The sequence below is a fragment of the Musa acuminata genome, chromosome BXJ2-4, assembly GCF_036884655.1.
Source record: "Musa acuminata AAA Group cultivar baxijiao chromosome BXJ2-4, Cavendish_Baxijiao_AAA, whole genome shotgun sequence".
NCBI classification, from domain to species: domain Eukaryota; kingdom Viridiplantae; phylum Streptophyta; class Magnoliopsida; order Zingiberales; family Musaceae; genus Musa; species Musa acuminata.
In genome coordinates, this window is record NC_088341.1 from 37,933,892 (window position 1) to 37,956,936 (window position 23,045).

The 23,045-nt window shown below is 41.3% G+C and overlaps 4 protein-coding genes across 4 annotated transcripts; 2 read left to right on the forward strand and 2 right to left on the reverse strand.

Annotated features, from left to right (window-relative positions):
- The first annotated feature begins 199 nt into the window (after window positions 1-199).
- Window positions 200-2,342, forward strand: LOC135609179 (ACT domain-containing protein ACR8-like). Its single transcript, XM_065102273.1, has 6 exons — window positions 200-439; window positions 512-557; window positions 641-826; window positions 908-1,465; window positions 1,552-1,656; window positions 1,737-2,342. Exons 1-6 carry the CDS (start codon window positions 378-380, stop codon window positions 2,103-2,105), a joined length of 1,326 nt encoding a protein of 441 aa, XP_064958345.1. The 5' UTR covers window positions 200-377; the 3' UTR covers window positions 2,106-2,342.
- Window positions 2,343-6,637: 4,295 nt separating this feature from the next.
- On the forward strand, window positions 6,638-11,181 carry LOC135610712 (AT-hook motif nuclear-localized protein 1-like). The gene is made up of 5 exons (XM_065105545.1): window positions 6,638-7,377; window positions 8,134-8,201; window positions 9,135-9,266; window positions 10,115-10,276; window positions 10,582-11,181. Exons 1-5 carry the CDS (start codon window positions 6,942-6,944, stop codon window positions 10,864-10,866), a joined length of 1,083 nt encoding a protein of 360 aa, XP_064961617.1. The 5' UTR covers window positions 6,638-6,941; the 3' UTR covers window positions 10,867-11,181.
- A 2,176-nt stretch (window positions 11,182-13,357) lies between these two features.
- On the reverse strand, window positions 13,358-18,415 carry LOC135610713 (granule-bound starch synthase 1, chloroplastic/amyloplastic-like). Its single transcript, XM_065105546.1, has 14 exons — window positions 18,256-18,415; window positions 17,090-17,462; window positions 16,883-16,963; window positions 16,697-16,795; window positions 16,499-16,588; window positions 15,979-16,042; window positions 15,801-15,901; window positions 15,593-15,702; window positions 15,257-15,500; window positions 15,008-15,184; window positions 14,734-14,925; window positions 14,076-14,162; window positions 13,873-14,001; window positions 13,358-13,769 (listed from the first exon to the last, which is right to left on the reverse strand). Exons 2-14 carry the CDS (start codon window positions 17,447-17,449, stop codon window positions 13,653-13,655), a joined length of 1,851 nt encoding a protein of 616 aa, XP_064961618.1. The 5' UTR covers window positions 17,450-17,462; window positions 18,256-18,415; the 3' UTR covers window positions 13,358-13,652.
- Window positions 18,416-21,031: 2,616 nt separating this feature from the next.
- LOC135609180 (large ribosomal subunit protein P1-like) lies at window positions 21,032-22,207 on the reverse strand. The gene is made up of 5 exons (XM_065102274.1): window positions 22,069-22,207; window positions 21,892-21,985; window positions 21,649-21,772; window positions 21,450-21,544; window positions 21,032-21,315 (listed from the first exon to the last, which is right to left on the reverse strand). Exons 2-5 carry the CDS (start codon window positions 21,967-21,969, stop codon window positions 21,262-21,264), a joined length of 351 nt encoding a protein of 116 aa, XP_064958346.1. The 5' UTR covers window positions 21,970-21,985; window positions 22,069-22,207; the 3' UTR covers window positions 21,032-21,261.
- Between the last annotated feature and the right edge of the window lie 838 nt (window positions 22,208-23,045).

Consider the following 23,045-nt stretch of genomic DNA (forward strand, 5'->3'; position numbering starts at 1 on the left):
GCGGTGGGGCCGGCGTGAGCTGGTTCGACCCCGGTCGGAGGTTTAAGGATTAGCTGTCGGTCTGGTCCACACCACGTGACATCTCCGGCCCGGTTTTCCCTTTGGTTCGGGTTCTCGGGGGGCTCTTAAGCGGCGAAGCCACTGGGGCGGCGGGCGATCCGTTGCACCGTGGGAGGGAAGTGCGAGAGAGTGGAGACAAAAAGAGGCGCTTCGATTCGGACAACGGCGGATCCTTCGGACGCTTTCCCTCGTCTCTTGTGCCTTGTCGTGCCCGTCCTCTCGCTGGGATAAAGCCGCGAGAGAGGGATAGGGAGAGAACAGAAGGGTGAGAAGGAGAAGCGGAGGTTGGCTTCTCCTCTGCGGCGAAGGAAGCAGTCATGGAGTGGACGACGTGCTTGAACGAGTACGAGAAGCTCGTCATCAAGATGGACACCCCAAGGTACCTTGTGTCGATCTCAGACGCTTCTTTGTTATCTCGTTGATGAGAGACTGATGGTCATCTTGTCTGTAGGGTCGTCATCGACAACGCCGTCTGCGCCACCGCGACTCTCGTCAAGGTGAGCTGTCGTCTCAAGTTCTCATTCGTGCAATCCAAGAGTTGCTTCTTTAATGGTCTTTAATGGAGATCCACCGACGACAGGTGGATAGCGCGTCGAGGAAGCACGGCGTTCTTCTGGAAGCCATCCAGGTGCTCACCAACCTCAACCTCTCCGTCAAGAAGGCCTACATCTCCTCCGACGGCCGCTGGTTCATGGACGTCTTCCACGTCACCGACCAGTTTGGCCACAAGCTCACCGACGACAGCGTCATCTCCTACCTCGAGCAGGTTCGAAGCTTCTCCCTTCCTCGCTTCGAGAGAAAGAGAGCGGCTAAGAAAAATTCGGATCTTTCCGGCTTATATTTGCAGTCTTTGGCGACGGGGAACCCGGAAATCGGCACGTCGCATGTCCGCGAAGGGCTCACGGCCATGGAACTGATGGGGACCGACCGCCCAGGCCTGCTCTCCGAGGTCTTCGCCGTGCTCGCTGACCTCCGATGCGGCGTGGTGGAGGCCACGGTGTGGACGCACAACGGCCGCATCGCGTGCCTCCTCTTCGTCAAGGACGATCTCTCCGGCTCGACCGTCGAGGACGCCCACAGGATCCGCCGCATCGAGGCCCGCCTCCGCCAAGTCCTCAAGAGCGACCACGACGTCCGAGGAGCCAAGGCCGTGGTCGCCACCACGTCCGTCACCCACCCCGACCGCCGCCTCCACCAACTGATGCTCGCCGACCGCTACCACGGGCACACCTCTCCGTCATCCTCCGTCTCCGTCCAGAACTGCGTCGAGCGGCGCTACTCCGTCGTCAGCGTGCAGTGTCGTGACCGGCCGAAGCTTCTGTTTGACGTCGTGTGCACGCTGACGGAAATGGAGTATGTAGTGTTCCACGGCACCGTCGACACCGACGGAGATTTAGCTCATCAGGTTCGATCTTTCCTCGCGTTAAATGGGATGAAATCTTCCATCATTTCGATTCTTTCAGCTCTAATCTCTCATTCTCATCTCTTCAGGAGTTCTACGTAAGGCACAACGATGGAACCCCCATCAGCTCGGAAGCAGAGAAGCAGCGAGTGATCCAAAGCCTGAAAGCAGCCATCGAGAGGAGAACATCCGAGGTAAATAACCCAACAATCTGCAGTAATCCACTTCCTCCCGAAGGATTAAAGATTCAGAGTCGGTGCTCGACGATGAACAGGGCACAAGACTGGAGCTTTACATGGAGGACCGGCCGGGGCTCCTCTCCGACGTGACCCGGACGTTCCGAGAGAACGGGCTTCTGGTGACGAGAGCAGAGGTGGCGACGAAAGCCGGCATGGCGTCGAACGTGTTCTACGTGAGTGACGCCGGCGGGGAAACGGCGGACCCCAAGGCCATCGAAGCCGTCCGGCGGCGGATTGGCCTGGAGCGCCTCATGGTGAAGGAGGAGCAACGCCCAAGGTTCCAATCCAAGGAGTCAGCTGACGGTGACGAGGCACAGAGTGGCGTGGGCATCGGACTGTTCTACTTAGGTAGTTTAGTGAAGAGAAATCTGTACAATCTGGGGTTGATCAAGTCATGTTCTTAGCTTCCTCGTCTTCCTCTGCTTCTGTGTCTGATGGGCCACCACTGCATGACAGAAGGTGGGGGAGAGGGAGTGAGACAACGGAGAGCACAGCAACGGGGCCGTGCATTGTGACAGAGAGGAGAGCAGAGAGATGGTGATGGTGTTGTTGTTGTTGTTGTTGTTGCTGCTGCTGCTGTTTGTTATGGTTTATGGTTTATTGCACACACATCTTTTACGTGCTGTGTGCATTGATGGTTAGTGCTGATGTTTGACAACATTCGAGAGTTCGATTAGCTTTCTTCCTCCTTTGGAAAGCTGATTGTTATAGTTTTCTTGATATTAATTAAATTTTCTATTAGCATCGATTTGGATTGTCAATTCCAGATTAATAAAGTTGAATCAATATAATTTCTTTTTTTCTAAAGAAGATATAAAGTTTAACTCGTAAAAAGGGTTCGATTGTTGAATCTTATGGTAAAAGTTCTCTGATATTTAAGTCAATATTTATTTAAAAACATATAAAACCTTTCAGGATTCGGAGATTCGAAGGAATTCTTATAGAAGATTAAAGAATATTTCCTTTAGATCGTTGTGATATGGTATATCTATTTGACATATTATCATTTTTTAGTCGATAAATGTCATCTTAATTGCCTCAATATTACGTTTTGAAGTAAGGCCTTATCTGTACTCGAGTGCAATGGTCATCTTTGAACCTCAAGCGCTTTGTCCAATTAGATATTTTTGTTATGATCATATGCATCAAGTTAAGGAAATGCTTTACCCAGTTGGAGTGTATCAGATATTTTAGATTTCTTATCTCTTGGGCAGATGCATCATCATGTATAAGGAGAAGCAAATGCTTTGCTTCTTATGATACATTCGATGTGTTATGAATGTTCATCTATTGGACGAATGCATGAGACGTAGGGAGATATTTTGCTCGAGTGGGGTGCATTGATTTCTCTGCATGTATTATGTCTTTGGAGGATGTATCAGTTCTAAATGTTTTATATCAACATATCATATGCTTTGATCCTAACAGATATATGGATGTACTTACTCGATTATGATACATGGGGGTATTGTAAATGCTTTTCGTAGACGTATCGGAGGAAAATAATCGATCGACACATAAGGCATAGTCAAATCCTTGTCTTTTTAGTAGATGCATAGAGTATTTAGATTGTAATATGATTTTCTAACACTTATCATTTAATCTTATTCAAACAATCATGAAGATGATAAATTTTTTAGACAATATATGATTTGATGAATATTTATAATTTAACTATATTAATAAATTTTAACGTAAGGTATCCTCGATATATGTAAAGTTGATGATGGCATAGGGTCAACTGTTGATATGATCGACCTATTATTTCTCGTAATCAAGAGAATGAAAGTTCAAAAAAAGATTGATGGTCAGAAAATCTTATAAACTTATATTCGACAATACTCCATCGTGAATTAGATAATAAATAAATAAAAAGGAGACTAAGGAGATATGAAAGATGTTAGTGTAAACACTTTTAAGCCGTGGCCTCGGGGTCGACGTAGCTCGGTTTGGGTCTGGAAGACGGGGAATCTCCCGAGGGAGGAGCTCCTCGGGACAGGCGGGACTCGACGGTTTCTTCCGAGAAGAGGCTCTTCGCCTGTGCGCCCGATGAGAGCGCTTCTTCCTCGTACCTGCACACAGGTCGGGTCGGAAGCTCGGCCCGACCCCTCCGACGATCAAGTCAGTGATGTGGAGTGAGGATTTCAGATGAAAAAAGGTTTTTGTGTCGGTCCCCTCCCCCTTTTCCTTTAGGACTCGAGGGTATTTTATGTAAGTTTAAGGTTACCTGACGGGCCTGTCGACGGGGGCAGGATCGTACCTCTGATGGCGTCTGACATGGCCGTTGGCGTTGCGTAGAGAACCGAACTGCCGCAGGATATGAGCAAACCTCGGTCGTCGTGTTTCTCCACCTCGACCAAGCATGCCGGGTCAGACGACGATGGGATCGTTGTCTGAGAGTGGGTGACGTCAGCGCACATCGCGTCGACATTATTACCCTCTTTTGGGGTAGAGCGTCATCTAGGCGTGGCTGACGTCGTGGCACGTCACGTCGCCGTTATTACCCTTATCAAAAGATTAAATGACTTGAGATATCATGTTGATGTCATGTTGATTCAATAACTTATATTCTTTAGATATCATTTTGATATAATACAACTATTTCATTTCTTTTGGCTGTCAACTATTTCATTTTTTTTCACTTTAAAAGAAAAAAGGTTTTTCTTTTGGGAACATTTTTGATGATATTTCTCACAATTTGTCTGCTCTGCTAGGGTTTCAGCTGGAGTTTGCAGCAGAATCTATGTACTTCCAATGTGATACTTGTTGGCATTTGATGCCTCCATTAATTGTGCCACTGGAGACCCCCCAGGAAGACATCAACCTTACCCTTTTCTTTGATCCAGGACAAAAAGGAATCCTCAGCTCTTGTGGCAACAGCATCTACCATCTCATTGGTTGATTTGATCTTGGTAGGACATTACATCCCAAAATGCTCATTTGATCTGCTTGTCATTACCTCCTCCTTCTGCCCCACTCCCAGAAGTGGCCGCCGCTGTTCATCTTACAGCATTGGTCGGCGAACAAAATGGCTGCTGCCGCACCCAAACCCGTTGACCTCTCCTCATCACTGTCGTCTTACTCCTCTCCACGTTGCTTCTTTGCTCTGCCCAACACAAACGTAGCAGCACATGAAGACAAGCTAATTGCATCTACTTGCACGCATGAGCAGCGCCGGCGTCTCCATTGCATGGACTGACGTGCCGCGAGCCCCGCCGGCAGCTGTGTTGTTCTTCGTCCGCACTCGCCCTCTTTCTCTCTCTCTCGCCTTTTGATGCCCACCCACCATCTTTTCGCTGCTGCTCCGCGCTAAACGATGCGGCTCGTTTGAGCTCGGCCGAGCTTTCACTCCAAGCCGGGTTTAGAGCACCGTGTGGTAGTCATGCTCGAGGCACATGCGTTCCCCTCGAGGAGCTCACCATCTATCTCTTCAACCAGTAGTTTATGTTTCCTGTGCGGGTTGGTAGGCACACATCAAGTAGCAGTAGATTAGTGATAGATCATGTCATATATGTTGGGGAATAGAACAAAGTGTCCTCGCATGCATGCAACTACTTAGCAAGTACCGGAAATGTGCCTTTGAATCTGATTCCACCTCCCATGAGGAGGGAGAGATGTCGCCATGCAAGTGTTTCCTTAAAGCATGCTTTGGATACTCAAGAAGAAGTGTCCTGCATGCAATTGGGCACTCGGTGGAGTGTGTTCCTTAAAGGTGTCTTTTCGAAGGTGGAAGAACAAAAGCCAGATCATCCATCTATCTCCCTCCACGGAGTAGGAATCTTCCCGGGCAGCTTCTTGGATTCATTCTCCATCAGCTAGCATGAAGCCTAATGCTCTAACATGCATGCAGATGCAGCCTTTTTGTCGTGAAGGTTGTCCTCAGTCCATGGTTGCTACTGACCGAGAACATATAGATTCCAGTACTAATCGTGGCATTCGAGGATAATATCGTTGCCATGCTCAGAGACAGATTACAGTCACAAACATGTTCTCCCAAGTAGCTGATGATCCAAGTGGAAGACAACATACCATTGATGTCGTACAAGATTTATCATGGATGCTTCAGTTTTTGACTCGATCTAACTAAATATGGTCAACCGAGCTGTCAATTCCTTGTGCTATAGTCAAAACTGACTCGTTCTTTGCTCATGGAATCACTGTCGTACAGACACTTTCCATGCAACGCTTGTCGTCTGCTACTTATGAGAAGTCGAAGCTCTCTCTCTCTCTCTCTCTCTCTCTCTCCCCATCAAATGAATCTGTCTGTCTGTCCATCTCAATCCTCCATCAACAGTAAGTTACAGTCAAAAGGAAGAGCAGAAGAAGAAACCTCGCTTACTGTGTTGTATGAGACGGAGATCTCTCTCTGTGAAAACATTGTTTAGTCATGGCCTGCTCTCCTCCTTTTGACCACCGACCAGCTCGTCGAAGACCACCCCCAGCTTTCCCAACCTCGCTTTGGCTCGCCCAAAACCTTTCTTCCATCGACGGCGATTTAAGATCAACTTCTTTTGACCGAATAAATGATATCAACGCGAACACAAATATCAAAGACCATTTAACGTTTATATCCATAAATCTTCTCCTGAAACAAAACGCTCGGATCAGTGGCACCGATGTGAATCTTCTGAACGACAATGGCATTTCAGTATGATGATATTAAAATCGGATAACGACAAAAGAAGCAGGTCGCTGGTGAGTGACAGCGGAGTCTCCGACGGTCGCCTCGCAGCTTTAATACAATAAATTAAACCCCATAAATATAAAAAAAGCAATTTCCTATTCCAATTATACCCTTATCTTTCCTTTAAATACGATACCATTTTTATCTACTTAATTATTCTTTCCATATTTTATCACCATCGTCATCATTATTTTTCTTGCACTACATTTATAATAATGGTGTAATAATATTAATATTAATTCCGGCCTTTCTCTTTCCCATTTCTTGCACTGTTCTGTGTTCGTCTTCTCTCTGGTGAGGACGGCCGCGGCGGAGTCGGCAGCAGTCTCCTGGACGAGAAGAAATAAGGCCGGGAAGAATTGCTAGGAGAAAACGTTTCGAGATTTTTTTTTTGTTTTTTGTTTTTGTTTTTTTGTTTTTGGAATTTGTTGCGGCAGAGCTGTTGGAGGTGAATTGTAATGGCGAGAGCTTGAGGAAACCCTGGCGATCGGGTGTCCGGCGGGCGAAGAATCTCCTTCCGGCCTCTGATCCGGCGGTGCGGGGTGCTTGCCTATGCATGGAGGGGACGGAAGGACGGGTGCCGTCTCCGGGGCTGGCGGTGGCGGTGGCGGCGACGACGGCGGAGGGGAGTAGGAGTTTCCAGCCTCCGCCGGCTGCGCTGGCGGTAGGTGTGGTGGGGGAGGAAAAGCCTGCTGGCGAGGCTGGCGGAATGGCGGCGCCGGTGGCTCCGCTTGCCGGATTGGTGGTGGGGCCGGCTGGGGTGGGGGTGGAGGGGACGGTGAAGAAGAAGAGGGGGAGGCCGAGGAAGTACGGGCCGGACGGGAGCCTGCTGCGGCCGCTGAACCCGATGCCGATCTCGGCCTCTGCGCCGACCGGCCTCGAGTACACGTCGGTGGCCGCGGTGGGGGCTGCGATGAAGCGGGGTAGAGGACGGCCACTGGGTTCGGTCAGCAAGTCACCCACGTACGGATTCGAGTTGGAGGACCCTTTAGGTAACCTCCTCATCATCTCTTCTCCTCGCCCGTTTCCTTCTCGCTCTTTTAACAGCTTCTAACGAGTCTGAAATCAAGGAGACTGTTTTGCTCAATCATCGATGAGATTTGCATTCGAGATCTAGTGGATTACATTTTTTAGCTGAATTTTTCTTCTTTTTTGTTGTTGTTGTTGTTGGTGATGATGAGGCTGTCGAAACCCCAAAAATCATCTTTTTGTGGCTCTGTCTCTATCTGTGTCTCTGCTGCTTTTCATCAGAGCTCAGTGTTGGTGGTAGCTGTCAACTTGGAGTTCAAGAAACGAGTCCGTAAGTTGTGTCAGGGGGTCAGTGGACGATGATCCCTATCTGCAGATATGATAAGGTAGAGGGGTATCGGATCTGATGGTGAAAGCGAAATGTGTGGGGTTGGATTGGATTATTCTCCGACTGAAGAAGTTGTGTGGAGAACATTTTACCGGATAAGAACATTAGTTGCCTACTTTGGTTGGCTGGAGTCAATTTTAGCGCTGGCAACAGATCCTCACTGTCCATTATTGCTTGTGGTAAAACTTGGTAAACCCGCGGCACGATTAGTTGGAATCTCATAACAACTGGACAAATTGCAATGGAGGTTGCGGGCTACATCGTCGTCGTCGGTCGATTTGCTTCCGGGGAGATCCCAGTATAGCAAAGTCTTTGTTTGGACTCAACTATGGTTAGGCCACATTTATCGTTCACTGTAGTATATCTAATTGTTGGAATCCTATTGACACAGGAGAGATGGTAGCATGCTCTGCTGGTGCTAATTTCACACCTCATGTTATCACTGTTCCTGCTGGCGAGGTAATTGCTTCCTTGAACCTTAAATTACTTTTCTTATCGTGAATTATTATTGTCAAATATAAATGCAAATGTTCATCATGGTTGATGTAGCTGTTATTTAGCTCTTTGGTGTGATCCAAGTAGCTGCAAAGCGGAAAGGTCTTTGTGTTGCAATGTTCTCGTTTGGTCCTTTGGTCATCGTCGCCTTCCCTTGGTTATATTTTGTCCAACCTCCACTTGAAAACTTTGTGACAATTTGCTTTCTTGGTTGTTCGGCATTTTATACTTGGGTCACTTTTGCAACTTTGTAGATTTCTTTCGTGCAGTGGCTGGCTTGTGAAGTTTGAGCTTAAATCTGTGGGTAGCTTATAAAGTTTGAGCTTATTGTGTTCATCGGTCGCCAAAACTTGGATGTTTACAGAAACTTAGTTTGTTTTAGGAAGTTATAAAATGATTACATTGCCAAAAAGATCCTCTCATGGAGTTGTCATTATGCTTGACGCATATATTATATGCTGAAGCACTTGGTTTTTCTAATTTACATCATATTGACAATCTATTACTGCAGGAACCAAATCATTAGGATGTATAGAACGATAAGAAAGACTCAAATTGTACGTAAGCTAACAGAAAATTGCTACATAAGCTTCTGAACTTTTATTGAAACGATGTTGCTTCTCAAGAGACTATTCCGTAGCTGGTTCATCTGTTTTGTATGCAACAGGGTTCTGATTACCCAAATTTTCTATCCCAAAAAATGAATTGAAGACATTACTGCTTTTTTATTCTTTCATAAATAAACCAGAAAAAAACTTAAGTGAAGAGTTTTTTTAAATTGAAATTGACAAAGTTGCATATCCTACCCTTGTCATATGTTGCTTTTTTGGTCCTTAAATTTATCTTAAAAAAATCTTCATTGAACACATTTCTTTTTATGTTTGTTATTATTTGCAGGATGTTACTATGAAGATCATATCATTTTCACAACAAGGGCCTCGAGCTATTTGTATCTTATCTGCTAATGGTGTTATCTCAAACGTTACGCTTCGTCAGCCTGATTCAAGTGGTGGTACATTAACTTATGAGGTCTGTATATCTCTTCATGTGGAAGGAAGTGTAGGATTCAAGTACATTTGCTTGTTAAGTAGAAAAAAATAGTTTTAAATCAATAAAGATGAAACTAAATTAGTTTTGAATATTAATAAGCACATATTCATGCAAAAATATTGTGTGGCAAACATTGAAGGTTAAAGGACTTTACATCTATTGGCTGATTGGGCTGTTTGTGCCATTGAGATTAAGTGCACTTATGAACAGTTTATCAATTCTTAACTCTTCCTAAATTTTGGGGGAAATGTGGGACTTTGTGTCAATTAAGCTTTAAGGAGCAAGGCCTTCTTTCTCTGCTTTTCCAATAATTTGGAGTTATGCATCGTTGGGCCTTCTCCATCTTGAGATATGATCTGTGGCATAATCATGTTTAGAATATCATTCTGTTCCATTAACTTGAACTAAGTTTTGGCAGTAACATGGCTCCACAGATTATAATTTGACTTAAATTGAAGCATTGACTTGAATATAGCATGGCTCCGCAGATTATAATTTAACATAAATCGAATCATCAAAGAGATTAGATTGCAGGCATTTAGATCAGGTGAACCATATTGAATGGTTAGGATGCTGAACATATTTGTAGAGAACTGATTTGATATTGGGCGATGTTAATTAATTGCATCATAGTAGTTTAACTTTTAGTCAAAATTTGAAGGAAAAAAAACACGAATGCAAGTTGACTTTGATGGAGTTTATTACTAATGCTTTTAGCAGTAAAGTGGGAGTAAAATACTTATCAGCTATAGATTGGGATGTGCAACATCTCTGGGGTCGTGTGGGTGTATTAGATGTTGTGCTTAGTCTTGCCCGCTTTGTATCAGGGCCGTTTTGAACTGCTCTCTTTATCTGGATCATTTATGCCAACCGAAAATGGAGGAACAAGAAGCCGATCAGGTGGCCTGAGTGTTTCTTTGGCAAGTCCTGACGGTCGAGTTGTTGGAGGTGGAGTCGCTGGCTCACTGGTGGCTGCGAGTCCGGTGCAGGTAATAGTGCTCAAACCTACACATTCTCATGATGTAAAATCTTCTCATTTGGATACCTGAGTTATTCTTTTTGGCTGAAAAATATTTTCTCTTTTAATTGAACTTCTTCGACTCTAGTTTCTTTTGCGATGAAACCGATCAAGTACATCTAAGTATCTGCCTTGGCTTGTTAAAACTCTTTTTAACGACATTTACTCCCCCTTAGTTTTCACCCATACTTGTTCTATATTTCTCACGTAAAGTTATGGATGCAAAACTTATTTATTCAAACATCAGCACTTAGTTTACGTGCCATTCTATGTTAGGTTGTGGTAGGAAGTTTCTTGCCGAGCTACAAGATGGAGCAGAAAATAAAGAAGCCAAGACTTGAAACTGGATCAGCATCGACACCGACATCTGCAATTCAACGTTCAAACACAACTATGGAGGAACCTTTGGCTAGTGGCCAAGGTCAGCAGAGTTCAGCAACCATGAATCCAAATCCTTTAACTGCATCCCCTTTCAGTGAAGAAAATTGGTCTGCATCCCTACAGCCGGCACCGGGAGCCACAAACACGATGGACATAAACACAAGTTTGCCCGGTGGGTGAAGTTACACTAGAGTCTCTCTCGCATTTGTGAGTATGTTCGCTTCACCTTCTAGGTTTTCGGATCGAACCCAAGTGGTCGTGTCGTTCAAGCTCCATCCTTGTGATTGCAAGTTTGAGGTCCGAACACATGTATTGTTATCATTCATTTGAGTAGACTTATATGGTTTGTTATATGGATTTCGTAGGGTTTTGCCATCCAATTTAGTTGATGTTCAGCATTGTAACACCTGCTTTGTATCTGATGGGAGTCAGTTTCATTCATGGCTTGATACTTTCCAACAAATTTTATAGAAGTAGAAGTTTGGTTTAGTAGCATGTGAATATCTCTACATATATATTTGCATATATCTACTGGTCTATGTGGATGATATTATCATCATTAGCAATTTTTTTATTGAGATCAAGTAATTTCTTAAATAATTGGTAGTTCAATTCTCTATCAAAGACATAAACCTTAAGTTATTTTCTGGAAGTGAAAGCAATGTTCAAATTTTATGATAGTAGCCCTATTACGGATCTCACATAATATCGACAAGTACTTGGTTCTTTCTAATATTTATCTCTAATATGTTTAGACATTAAATTTACAATCAACAAATTATCATAATTCATACATCGACCCTCTACTTCATTTTCATACCATCATTGATATTGATTGGATCATGTTCTTTCAAGCATCGATTTGTAGCTCACCTATGAACTTGCTTATCGTTGCAATCATTGTTGGATATTTTATGCGATTTTATAAAGCAATATTTTTTAAAAGAAATCTATGTTTTTAGATTTTTTTTGAAAATATCTTTCATTTTCAGAATTATCTAATGGCATCATATATATATATATATATATATATATATATATATATATATATATATATATATATATATATATATATATATATATTCTATGGATCCGTCCAGAGAATAAATTGGTTCAGTAATAATATTTTTATACTTCTAACAATATCAAAAAAATATTATAGCATAATACAAAATTATTATGTCATGATATTTTTTTATTATTGTTGAAAACTCTGTAACACAATGTAAAAATACTGTGTTTATAATGTTTTTATAAAATCTGTATAAGCATACTATATATTGTAATATATTTGTATTACGTTGTAATGTTTCTTGGTGTTACTAAAAACAGTGTAAAAACTTTGTAATTGGATAGATACACCCAATGGATTTGTCTATAAGAAAAGGAATATGTGAAGTATTGAGTATTTCATGTATTATGTAAAACAAAAAAACACTGTTAGGAAGTTCTGAAAATAAGATTATTTTTCGAAAAAAAAAATTGATTAGAAATTGGTCCGTTCTAGTAGTTATGTTTTGTTTTTTGGGGGGCCCTCTTCATTTTCCGGTGAGGATGTGGTAACTACACTGGAAGGTCTACCGACACTTCCGTTATGGTCACGGCAGGTGAGAATAAGAATCCGGTTTCTGGACGATTTGACGCCATTTTAATTTTTTTTGCGCTTGTTTGTGATCCGGATGACGTGCGGTAAGTTCACCAAAGAGTATGCTGGTACGCTCCTGTTATATGGACGGCGAGTGAGAATAAGAGGGGAGTGCTTGGGCACTTTGGAAGACCTTTAACGCGCAACCGACTCGTGGTATTCTCACTAGGGAGTCTCGGGAACTTCATCCGCAGATGCAGATGGTGGGAGACGGAGAATTTGTTCGAGCATTCGAAGAGGTTAAGCTTCGGTGACTCTGCCATCGACAAAAATAATGACGAGAAATAGTATATGGTTTATCATTACAGTAAGGTCATGACGATAATATTATTATAAGAGTGAAATCTCGGTATGATAATAAGACTATGTATTTGTAAGGGTATAATACACATGTCATCAGATGGAATGTTATATATATATATATATATATATATTTATTTATTTATATATGTATGTATGTATGTTTGTATGTATATATATATATATATATATATATATATATATATATATATATATATATATGTATATATGTATGTATGTATATATATATATATATGTATATATATATTTATATATGTATGTATGTATGTTTGTATGTATGTATATATATATATATATATATATATATATATATATATATATATATATATATATATATATATATATATATATATATATATATATATATATATCCATGGTTGTCAGATCCATCTTCACTCGATACTCAATTTTTCTGTTTAATTATTTTTTTTTTCTTAAAAAAATAATTTTGGTCCATTCAAATCAAACTTTGTTTAGATGATTAAAATATCATGTTGAAAAATGATTGAAAAATAATATTCAAATTAGAAACCTCAGATTTGTTATTTGGAGATGCATTTGATCATTTAATTTTTTTTATATTATTTTTCTGATCGATTCAGTTCAGAACTGTCTGATTCAATTTAGAATGATTCATTCAATTAGATTCTGATTCAAACCGAACCATAGTCTAATAATCTACATCTATCATTCTCACAGTCATCATTGTGCTAAACTCTCATTTAATAGCAAGATAATACTGCGGTTACAAGATTTTCTTCAGATCAGATAGATACAAGAAGCACTTGCACACGATTGCAAGGTAGCATCATAGATGGCTTTCCGATTACAGCACGGTTAATAACTAGACATACTCTACTAAGTCTACAAGATCGTCTTCAGACCAGACATACAAGATTTACTGGCACATGAAAAAGATTATTCTGCCTATGGACAATCCTCAGAGTCCCTCAATAACACAGATGGAAGCACTATACAATGTACATTTGTATCCGACTTCTCATGGAGCGGCCACATTTTCCACAGCAAGAGGAGCTACTTCCTCGCCGTCGATACCAGGTTCACTATTTGCAGCCCCTAGACTCAGGAGAAATTGCTCCCACTTCTTGGCAGGTCCCTGTGACAGGCGATCGATTGACACCCGAATCACGTAAGTTGCGAAGAAACACATGGAGTGCAGCATATAAATCTTAGGAGAAATGGATGTTTTTGTAGCTCACCTTCCAGGAGAGATCTTGGGCCATGCAGCTCTGGATCATCTCTGCAAAAGCAGGTGTTCCATAGACCTTGAGGGCCCTTTTCACAGTTTTCACAACTTTTTGTACATCAGCTTTGTCGACAACAGCACACTGGAAGAAGCGGATCGAGTAAGAATCATGTCAATGCATCAACATGATGATTCACTCGGGAAGAGTTTCCTTACCTCCACACTGAAGGGACCCATGTGGAAGCCAGTGCAACCTTCTTTGACGGTGTCAACTAGTCCACCAGTTGTGGAACACATGGGAGGCTGCACCAAATTTTAACAACCATCAAGGTTTTCACTTATGTAGAAGCAGTCAAGACCATTATTTTCTAGTCAATACAATTTCTGGAAGTTCAAGTTGTTCAACAGGATACTAATCATCATGTTACTGAAGCCTGGTAAAGGATGCAAAATGTCATGATATGGTGCCATTCTAGAACTGAAATAAAGACTACTCCGTGCCATCATATGATTCAAGACACCAGGACAAGGAAATGACCGATGAACCATAATAAAAATGAGTCGGGACATGGTCCTTTATAAATTTCTACCTAGTCAACACCTAAATATGTCATTTAGATATTGCTCTAAGTTTATGCCAAAACCTGAAAAAAATTCAAGCGACAAGCCTGAGAAAAGTAGAACATTCTAACTCGAAAGAAACAGATAGGACTATCATGCTAACACAGATAAAACGAGAAGCTCATTGATCAAAAAGGATAAAGTCAATCCGGGTCCATTGAACTACTGGTTGCTAAAAGATGTAGACATTTATGGCAGGCATAACAATGAAGTCGATGAATGCGATAATACTAACGAAGAAGAGGTAACGTACAATTCCATATTGCATGGCCTGGAGCTGAATAAGACCACATGGTTCAAATCTACTTGTAACAGCGAGGATATCTGCTCCAGCCATGATTCCATGAGCCAAAGGAACATTGAACTTCAGATGTGCTCTGACTTTGTCTGGAAACATTGTTTCAAGTAATGCAAGCTGACGCTCCAGCTTCTTCTTACCAGTACCCTGCACATGTGGTTAATTAGTATTCCTGTGCTGATATGTAGTGAGATATGAAAGGCTACTGATCATGGAGCTCATTACTTACAAGCACTACTACTTGAACATCCTCATCAATGAATTCTGGAATTGCTGAAGCTAGAATGTCTGATCCTTTCTGCTCTTCTAGTCTTCCAATGAAGGCTATAACAGGGATATTTGGGTCAACAGGCAGCCCAACCTCGGCTTGCAAAGCTTCCTTATTGAGAGGTTTTGCATCCATTACCTGTAACTTCCTTGGTGAGTTTGATGTAAAAATTAAAATTAAGGCAAAAACAACTCCATTGAAAATGCTCACTGTTGTTGCATCGTAATTTGCAGATATATATTTGTCTGTTGATGGATTCCACTCATTGGTGTCCATCCCATTTACTATCCCAGTGATGCCTGTCATGCGCAGGATATTGTCCAACTCAACACCCTTCTCTACACCTGAGACAAGCTCTTGGGCATAATATGGGCTTACAGTCAGGACCCTATCTGATTCTATTATTCCAGCCTTCATCCAATTAATTTTCCTTCCTTTCACAGGTTTGTCATATCTGCAAATAAAATGTATCTTGTGAATTTTGCATGCAAATAGAAATTTTATTATCAATAATAAGTTATGACATCAAAAAAATGAAGAGCATACCCATCAATGAAATCAAAAGAAGACTTAAATTTATCAGGAAGATTAAGTCGTGCAAAATCTGAGTAGGCAAATCGGCCCTGGTAAGCGATATTATGAATGCAAAATGCAACCTGAAACCAATTAAAACCATTGCTCCATCAATCAATCACCTACATTATAAATAATTCCTAATAACGAAAGAAAATGACCAATTTTAGTGGAGACATACCTTAGCATTCTTGTAAATGCCATGTGATTGGTACATAGTCTTTAGGTAGCATGGTAGAAGGGCAGTGTGCCAATCATTGGCAATAAACACAACATCTTCCCCTGGAAGAAAGAAATAACGAAAAATCATTGGTAGATTTAATCAATAGAATAGGTTTATTCACAAAGATTGTGCATACCATATGGTCCAGAATGGTATTTACTGTTGTTGAAATGTAGAACTCTTGGAGCTTCCAGAGCTGCCTGTAAAAGTTATATACAGTTTGGTAAAAACCATCATAGGTAGAAATTTTAACTTCACAAGCTTTCAGTAGAATTTCCATGTGGCAGATAATGTTGAACATGAAAGCATAAGCCCCTTGGCAGATTCAGGTCCCCAAATAAAATACTACTATCATTGAATAGGTCTAAACAGAATTAGTTACTGTTGCAGATGACTCATCATCCTAAGGTATGGTTTATATATTGATGTAAACATAGCAGATAAGTTCATGAAAGAAAACTTTTCTTTAAAATAATTTAAGCTAAAAGGTGAAGCTACTCATGGGTCACTTGGCACATGTGATTCCGCTGAAGTTGCACTCAGAAGTGAAGCAGAGTAAACTATTGCTAATCCCTATGATTGGTGGGCAGAAATAAAGATATTCCTGATCCAGGACATAACAAAATCTGTCACTGGCATCTATAACGATCACTAACCTGGCACAAAAGGCTGAACCTCAGCTGGTTGTCTTCAAAATCTGTTCCGGTCACGGGACCATATATCTTTCCTCCAGTTTTGCCCCAAACCTTTGGCATGTAGATGGTCAGTAGGCTTTGTGCCACTTGAAAGTTTGATAAAAATAGTTGACATTATTGATAAACAAGAAGATTATTCCAGGTTAGATAAAAGAAAACCTTCTCAAGAAACATTGGATGGTCAACAAAGACCCGATCGACTCCCCTTTTGTAGCAGTGGAAGAACCGAACAGTTTCAGTTCTATCCCCAACTTTTAGCTGCATATAGGAATAGAATTAGAGCACAATGACCCAAAAGATAGGAAAATACGTTACCTAACTAGTGCAGCAGTTAAGCTAGCATACCTCAACCAAGACACCAGTATCCCACCCATCTTTGTATTGATCGTATCGTGGTGCTACAGTCATAACCCTGTGTCCATTTGCCTGCACAAAGATCAGAACAAAAGAATCTAGTCAATATATATTCACGCCAACAAATTATTAATCAGGCTATCAGATTAATGAATGCATGAGGTGATAATGCTGCATAGAGGTATAGCAACTGAGTACCGCCATGGCTGGTGGCAACCCTCCAAGAACATCACCAAGGCCCCCAGTTTTGCTCCATGGAGCCACCTCAGCACCAACAAACACCAAGTTCATTCCACTTCCACAGACAACAATAGCCCAGGGCCTATGGCTAGCATGACGAGTGCCCCTCCTAGCTTGCCTAGAAGTTCCTTTGGCATTCAACTGCATCTGACGTGAATCCACAACATTCCGGGTTCTTAGACCTTCATAGGTAGTGGCATGGGTACTCAAGTACGGAACCCTTCTGCTCTGGAAAGTCATTGCCTCAGAATCAAAAGCTCCACCATAGCTGGAGCATGAGGTCCTCGAGATGAAGCGTGACGCCATCACAGCAGCCATTGGAACACGCACACTGCAATCAATTGAAATGCTTAGTAAAGACCAAAAGGTGAAAGAACGGAAAAGAAAAGAACACAAATTATCCAAATTATATTAAAAAGCCTCCACCTTTATTTGCATTATTTGATTAATTATTAATGTTCTTCATACAAATACTACCCCAGGATAGTTCAAATTGTATTTGACAAAGCGGAAATTATTTCTGTGAATTTAGTGTGAAGATCCATGGAGTAACTCAACTACCATCAACATTATCTACACCTTCATTCAACAATACAAGTGGGTAAAAAAAAAGGTGCTTTACCCTCAAATTTCGCATTTTACATGAATACTATCACTATGGAAATGAACTTACAAGCTTTTTATAGTACCACAAAACCCACTTTTTTTTTTCAATTAATTCAAACTATATATATTATAGTGACAAATTTATGCAGTATAATTAGCAGAATTAGACTTAACAGACACGAAGCTCTGGAAAAATCGGCATTTTTGTGTAGCAATCTACCCATTCTTGTGTACAATAATCATTTGATTAGAAATATCCCAAATCCATAAGTTGGTTCAGTTGCTACTCTGCTGCAGATGGTTATTCCCTGTCCCAGTCTCCGATAGATCCAACAAGAAAAAGGATTATTTCAAGACAATCGATGGTGACTTATGGAAGAATCTTAAAAGGAAGCAGAAAAAAAAAGCGAAGCTAAATGCGTTTTACAGAAACAATACAAAAATCCGCCATGATCACTTAAGCAGAACGAGAACGAGAGAAATTGAGTAACCCAATCGATCCCGTTAACCAAACTTACCAATCTCTCTCTCTCGGAGGAGGAGGAAGATGAAGGGAGCGGAGACTTCCTTCTCTCTCGTTCGCTCCCCTCGCGCAGTGATGACCGAGGCCGGCGTGCGCTCCGTGAGGTGGGTTGGCAGCGAGGCGTCGGTACTTGTAACCCGTGAGGGGGCAGCGGGGGACGCGCCGAGGACGCGTGGCGACGTGTTAGTGGCGGTTTAACCACAGTCTCCTAGGAAGTGACTGTGGGTCCCAAGGCGAACCAGCAACACGAAGTGGGAATATGCGAGCGGGGCAGTGTAGAGACGCAGATGCCCTGCCACGTTAGCCTAGATTTTTATTTGGAATGGTCACGTCGGTGTACATTACCAGGATTACCCTCGGGCTCGTTAAGTAGGCTTCATATCGGATCCGGATCCAAGCCCGATAAAAGGATCTGCAGAACTGGATTCATACATAGCTTGTCAATTGTCGGATGTCGGGTTGGATATCGGATCGTAAAGTGGATATTAATGTTGCAATCAGGAATTACATATTACACAGCGACATGTGTGGAAGCACGTAGAGACATATTTATAGCGTTATGGCCCTAACCACATGCGATTAAAGATATTTGTGCCCATTAACAATCTTGCGTGATAAATTAGAAGATGAGGGGCATTTTTGTACTCAAATAGTTACATTGAATGATGGCCGCCAATAGAGTAGACGTCCACAAAAACTGAAGGTGCACTGTATATAAATCACGTGACATGCACGAGGCTACAAGAGAACCACCAATTAGTAATTAGAAACATGAAAGGAATGAGAAGTGATTAGAGGTTAGCATGTAAAATATGCTCGACCACAAACTATCATGATTGGTTGACATCGGTTTCGGGTGGGACCGAAATTGATGGACGGCCAAGGAAAACTAGAGGCATGAATGATTTGAATGTGGCTCGTGAGAACCATCGTTCGTTCAATGCCTACCTGAGAATAGCAGCAGGGGAAATGGTGAGCAGAACACCACAAGTGAGATCCCGTGACTTGGTGAACTCGTGGTTGGAAGGAATACTTTGGATCTATTTGTGCGTTTTGACTTCTCTTTCTGTTTGTTCCTCCTCCGAGAGAGAGAGAGAGAGAGAAGTGTTGTGTTGTCAACATCGATCTACAGTATGCAAAACTCGAAATATTGATGTGAATGGCGATGAAGAACGAAGGAGAATCTTACTCAACTCTCAAAATAATTTCCATTAAAGAATGAACAGATATTTAAAGGTGGAAATAAGCAAAAGGCAAATTTAGCATTATGAAGTCACGAAGATGAGAAATGAGGAGTTTGAAAGATGAGGAAACACCAAAATAATAATGACTTTCTGATCACTAAAACACAGAAACTAAATTGGTGAGTCAGTTCAATTGATTTATTGTCAAAACCATAATTACTCTTTTTGGCTGACCTGGAGAACAGGTATTGCGAGAAGGGCGAAGGAATTTGTAGAGAGGCAATTCATCATAAGCAGCTTAGTCATTGAGCATTGAAGATTAGTTAAAGAGTTAGGGCAATCTCCTCTATTGGGTAGTTTCCTGATCGTGGCTTTGGATTACATCAATGATGCTTCACAATAGGCCTGTGTCGGAGTGTCTCGGCTCGATCCCTCCCATACTTAAGTTAGGAAAACGAAAAGAAACGAAAAGAGAGGAAGACAACAGAAAATAACCCTTTTTGCCTACTTGTCTCGGCTCAACCCGAGATTTAACCTTTATACCTAGGTGCTTAGTGGAGTAGACAGGTCTATGTCAAAGCCTCCCTCCCCATACGTGGAGGAGTCATTTAGATCTCCATCAACACCCCCCTTATCCTATGTGGAGGAGGCTTTTTGCCAACGTGTGCTCGAAGGGTGACGCTTTAAGACTATTGAGATGACATCTTCGATCTAGCTTCCTTACTTCTTTTGGTGACCTTAGGGTATAGATAGTTCTCCTTACTTTTACTTAGGTGTTACTATCGTGGTGGGGGAGCTAAGGAGTACTAGGATTATCCTTGTAAGATCCCGTATTGATTCTAATAATTAACAGGTTAACAGTGAGAAGAAGCAGATTTGCTATTTTTCTGCGATGACCAACCTATAAAACCAAATTGATGATATACCATAAACACCTCTATGACAATAAGATTCTATCGGTGGATGGATGCAAATTATAACCCATCTGTAACCTTCCTTCCATCCACCACTGCATTGCACTACCATAGTGGCATGGATAAAAACCATACCATATACATTGATGCCATTAGCCAAACTCATAGTTAGGTATGTGTAGTTTGCTCACTGTAACTTGAAATACAGTCACCAAAATAAACAAGACACGAATATTTTAAGTACATTTCGAACAATAATAATCAATCTTTCTTTAAAAATTTACTCTACACATTATATTTTTCCTTTTGAAAAAGAGAAGATAACCATATCAAAGTAAAAAAAGGGGTACATCGTGTGCTTTGAAGATCAACACATAAAAGATCGACGGTCAATCGTGTCCCTCCAAACAAAATGCAAACCACTAACTCTAGCGAGATTTGCTACACATTACATCTTAACCATAGGATGTTTTCTTAAAGATAATATTAATAATAATCCATCTAGCATGATGTGAACAACAAAGAAAATATATGGAGACATACAAACCCATATCTCAGCATATATCAGTTCAATGGATCAAATGTAGGGTCAAGATTAGGCTAATTTAGCCACCTTACCCTGCAAATGAAATTTATTCTTGTCACTCTCAACATTAGTATTTGTTGAGTTCACCTAAACAAACAAATTAACAAGAGAAACATCAACATTTGTATTTGAGAAAGTCTCAAATTTTACAAGAACAAAAACTATGTCATCTCGAGTTCACCTAAAGAAACAAATTAACCTCAGCAGATCATAAGAACATCAAAATTCCTAAAGACTAGACTTAATGATGGCAATAAGTAACTTCAAAATCAAAACTGACAAAGGATGATAATGTGAAGATCTCTCTCTCTTTCTCTCTAATCAAACAAACTGAATCCCATGTCATCGTCACTCTCTTCCTTGGGCTCCTCCTGCAACCAAAACAACAGCAGCATCAACAACAGCGGAACAAAACAAATCAAACCCTTTCTCCACTTCGATGAAATGATTAGCATTCTCGTGTAACGAATATAGGAAACAGAAAACAAAGAACAAAAAATGTCACCTTTTTCTCCTCAGCAGCAGGAGCGGCTGCAGGAACAGAACCACCATCGCCAGCGGCTGGGGCAGCGGAGACTCCAATAGGTGCACCACCACCTCCTGCAAGAACATTCAGAGACTAAGTAAAATGGGATCAAAATCCATTTTTTCTCAGCAAAAAATTCAAAACGGAGACGACGAAAAAGAAAGCAACTAAATCGAACCGGATCCCACGCTCAAGATGAGGTCGTCGACGCTCCTCTTCTCGAGGAGCTTGGCGAAGAGAGGCGCCCAGTAGGAGTCGATCGTCACGTTTGCGGCCTTCACCAAGGTTGAGATTTTCTCCGACTGATCGTTTCGGAAATGCAAAAATAAACAAATCAGATAGCACCGAGGAAAAAAGAACTACATGATCACAAGGAGCAAAACAACAAAAAAAAAAAACAAGTGGGAAGCATGGGAAGAACCGTAATGGCGATGTCGTCATCGTTAAGGATGAGAGCAGCGTAGGTGCAGGCGAGCTCTCCGATCGATGAGGCGGCCATCGGTCGACGAAGAACTCTGCAACCGATTGACGAATGAAAGAATAAAACAACAGATAACTAAAAGGAAAAGATCTCGAGGAAAGTGGGACAAAAGCTTACTTTGGGAGATATAGGCGATCAAGAAGAAGAGAAATGAGGGGTTCTCGACGGCGGCAAGCGGGAGTAGTGGAATTTATAGGACAGAAGAACTAGGGTTTCTCGGGCACGCTATGCGCGAGAAAGCGCGGCTCGACTGTTCGGCCTCCTCCGCGGTGCAATATATTGCATTTTTTATATTTTAAATATATTTTTAAGATATCTTGAGTTAGTTGTTTCAACTGCTTACGGCTAGAAAATGAAACTCATACACACATTATATATATATATATATATATATATATATATATATATATATATATATATATATATAAAATTTAGAATAAATAATTTGTTCGTATTCTTCTCACGCTTCGTAGATTTGAATTGACCGTGTAATTTAAAGATTACTCTTCGGTTTCATTTTACCTACCTAATGTTGGATGATGGGCGACGCATATGGTTGGTAATTGGTATTGGCACGAGAATATACGTTGTATAAATATTCACGTTGAAGTTGAGAAGTGCTTGTCACTTTTACGCTTAATATCTATGAACTACAGTAAACAATCATATGTGGAGATATAGGTTCAAGTCGAGTTGTTCTGGCTACCCTACCTCCAACCGATGCATATATATATACAACCAGAGGCTGTGCTGTTTCAATTTTGATGTCTCTCTCTCTCTCTCTCTCTCTCTCTCTCTCTCTCTATATATATATATATATATATATATATATATATATATAGAGAGAGAGAGAGAGAGAGAGAGAGAGAGAGAGGATTCCGGTGGGTTGGATTCAAGTGTTGAATTTGGGATTTGAAGCAACATTAACATGAATTCGAACAGGATTGAGATATCTCAACCAAACCCAAACCCAAAAATACATTTAGACCAACCCAAGCTACTCCACTGATAGATGAAGGAAGGCTTTGGATGTTAATAGAAGGAATAAATAGCACGGATCGTAATATTTGAAGTATAATATATATTATCTCATA

Excerpts from the sequence above, each read along its gene's own strand:
- LOC135609179 (XM_065102273.1), top strand. The coding sequence starts at position 378 with ATGGAGTGGACGACGTGCTTGAACGAGTACGAGAAGCTCGTCATCAAG. Across the intron at positions 440-511 it reads ATCAAGATGGACACCCCAAG|GGTCGTCATCGACAACGCCG; the intron begins GTACCTTGTGTC and ends TCTTGTCTGTAG. Across the intron at positions 558-640 it reads CCACCGCGACTCTCGTCAAG|GTGGATAGCGCGTCGAGGAA; the intron begins GTGAGCTGTCGT and ends CACCGACGACAG.
- LOC135610712 (XM_065105545.1), top strand. The coding sequence starts at position 6,942 with ATGGAGGGGACGGAAGGACGGGTGCCGTCTCCGGGGCTGGCGGTGGCG. Across the intron at positions 9,267-10,114 it reads GTGGTACATTAACTTATGAG|GGCCGTTTTGAACTGCTCTC; the intron begins GTCTGTATATCT and ends GCTTTGTATCAG. Across the intron at positions 10,277-10,581 it reads TGGCTGCGAGTCCGGTGCAG|GTTGTGGTAGGAAGTTTCTT; the intron begins GTAATAGTGCTC and ends ATTCTATGTTAG.
- LOC135610713 (XM_065105546.1), bottom strand. The coding sequence starts at position 17,449 with ATGGCTGCTGTGATGGCGTCACGCTTCATCTCGAGGACCTCATGCTCC. Across the intron at positions 16,964-17,089 it reads GGTTGCCACCAGCCATGGCG|GCAAATGGACACAGGGTTAT; the intron begins GTACTCAGTTGC and ends ATCTTTGTGCAG. Across the intron at positions 14,002-14,075 it reads TGGGTCCCTTCAGTGTGGAG|TGTGCTGTTGTCGACAAAGC; the intron begins GTAAGGAAACTC and ends CGCTTCTTCCAG.
- LOC135609180 (XM_065102274.1), bottom strand. The coding sequence starts at position 21,969 with ATGGCCGCCTCATCGATCGGAGAGCTCGCCTGCACCTACGCTGCTCTC. Across the intron at positions 21,773-21,891 it reads ATGACGACATCGCCATTACG|TCGGAGAAAATCTCAACCTT; the intron begins GTTCTTCCCATG and ends CGAAACGATCAG. Across the intron at positions 21,545-21,648 it reads CATCTTGAGCGTGGGATCCG|GAGGTGGTGGTGCACCTATT; the intron begins GTTCGATTTAGT and ends ATGTTCTTGCAG.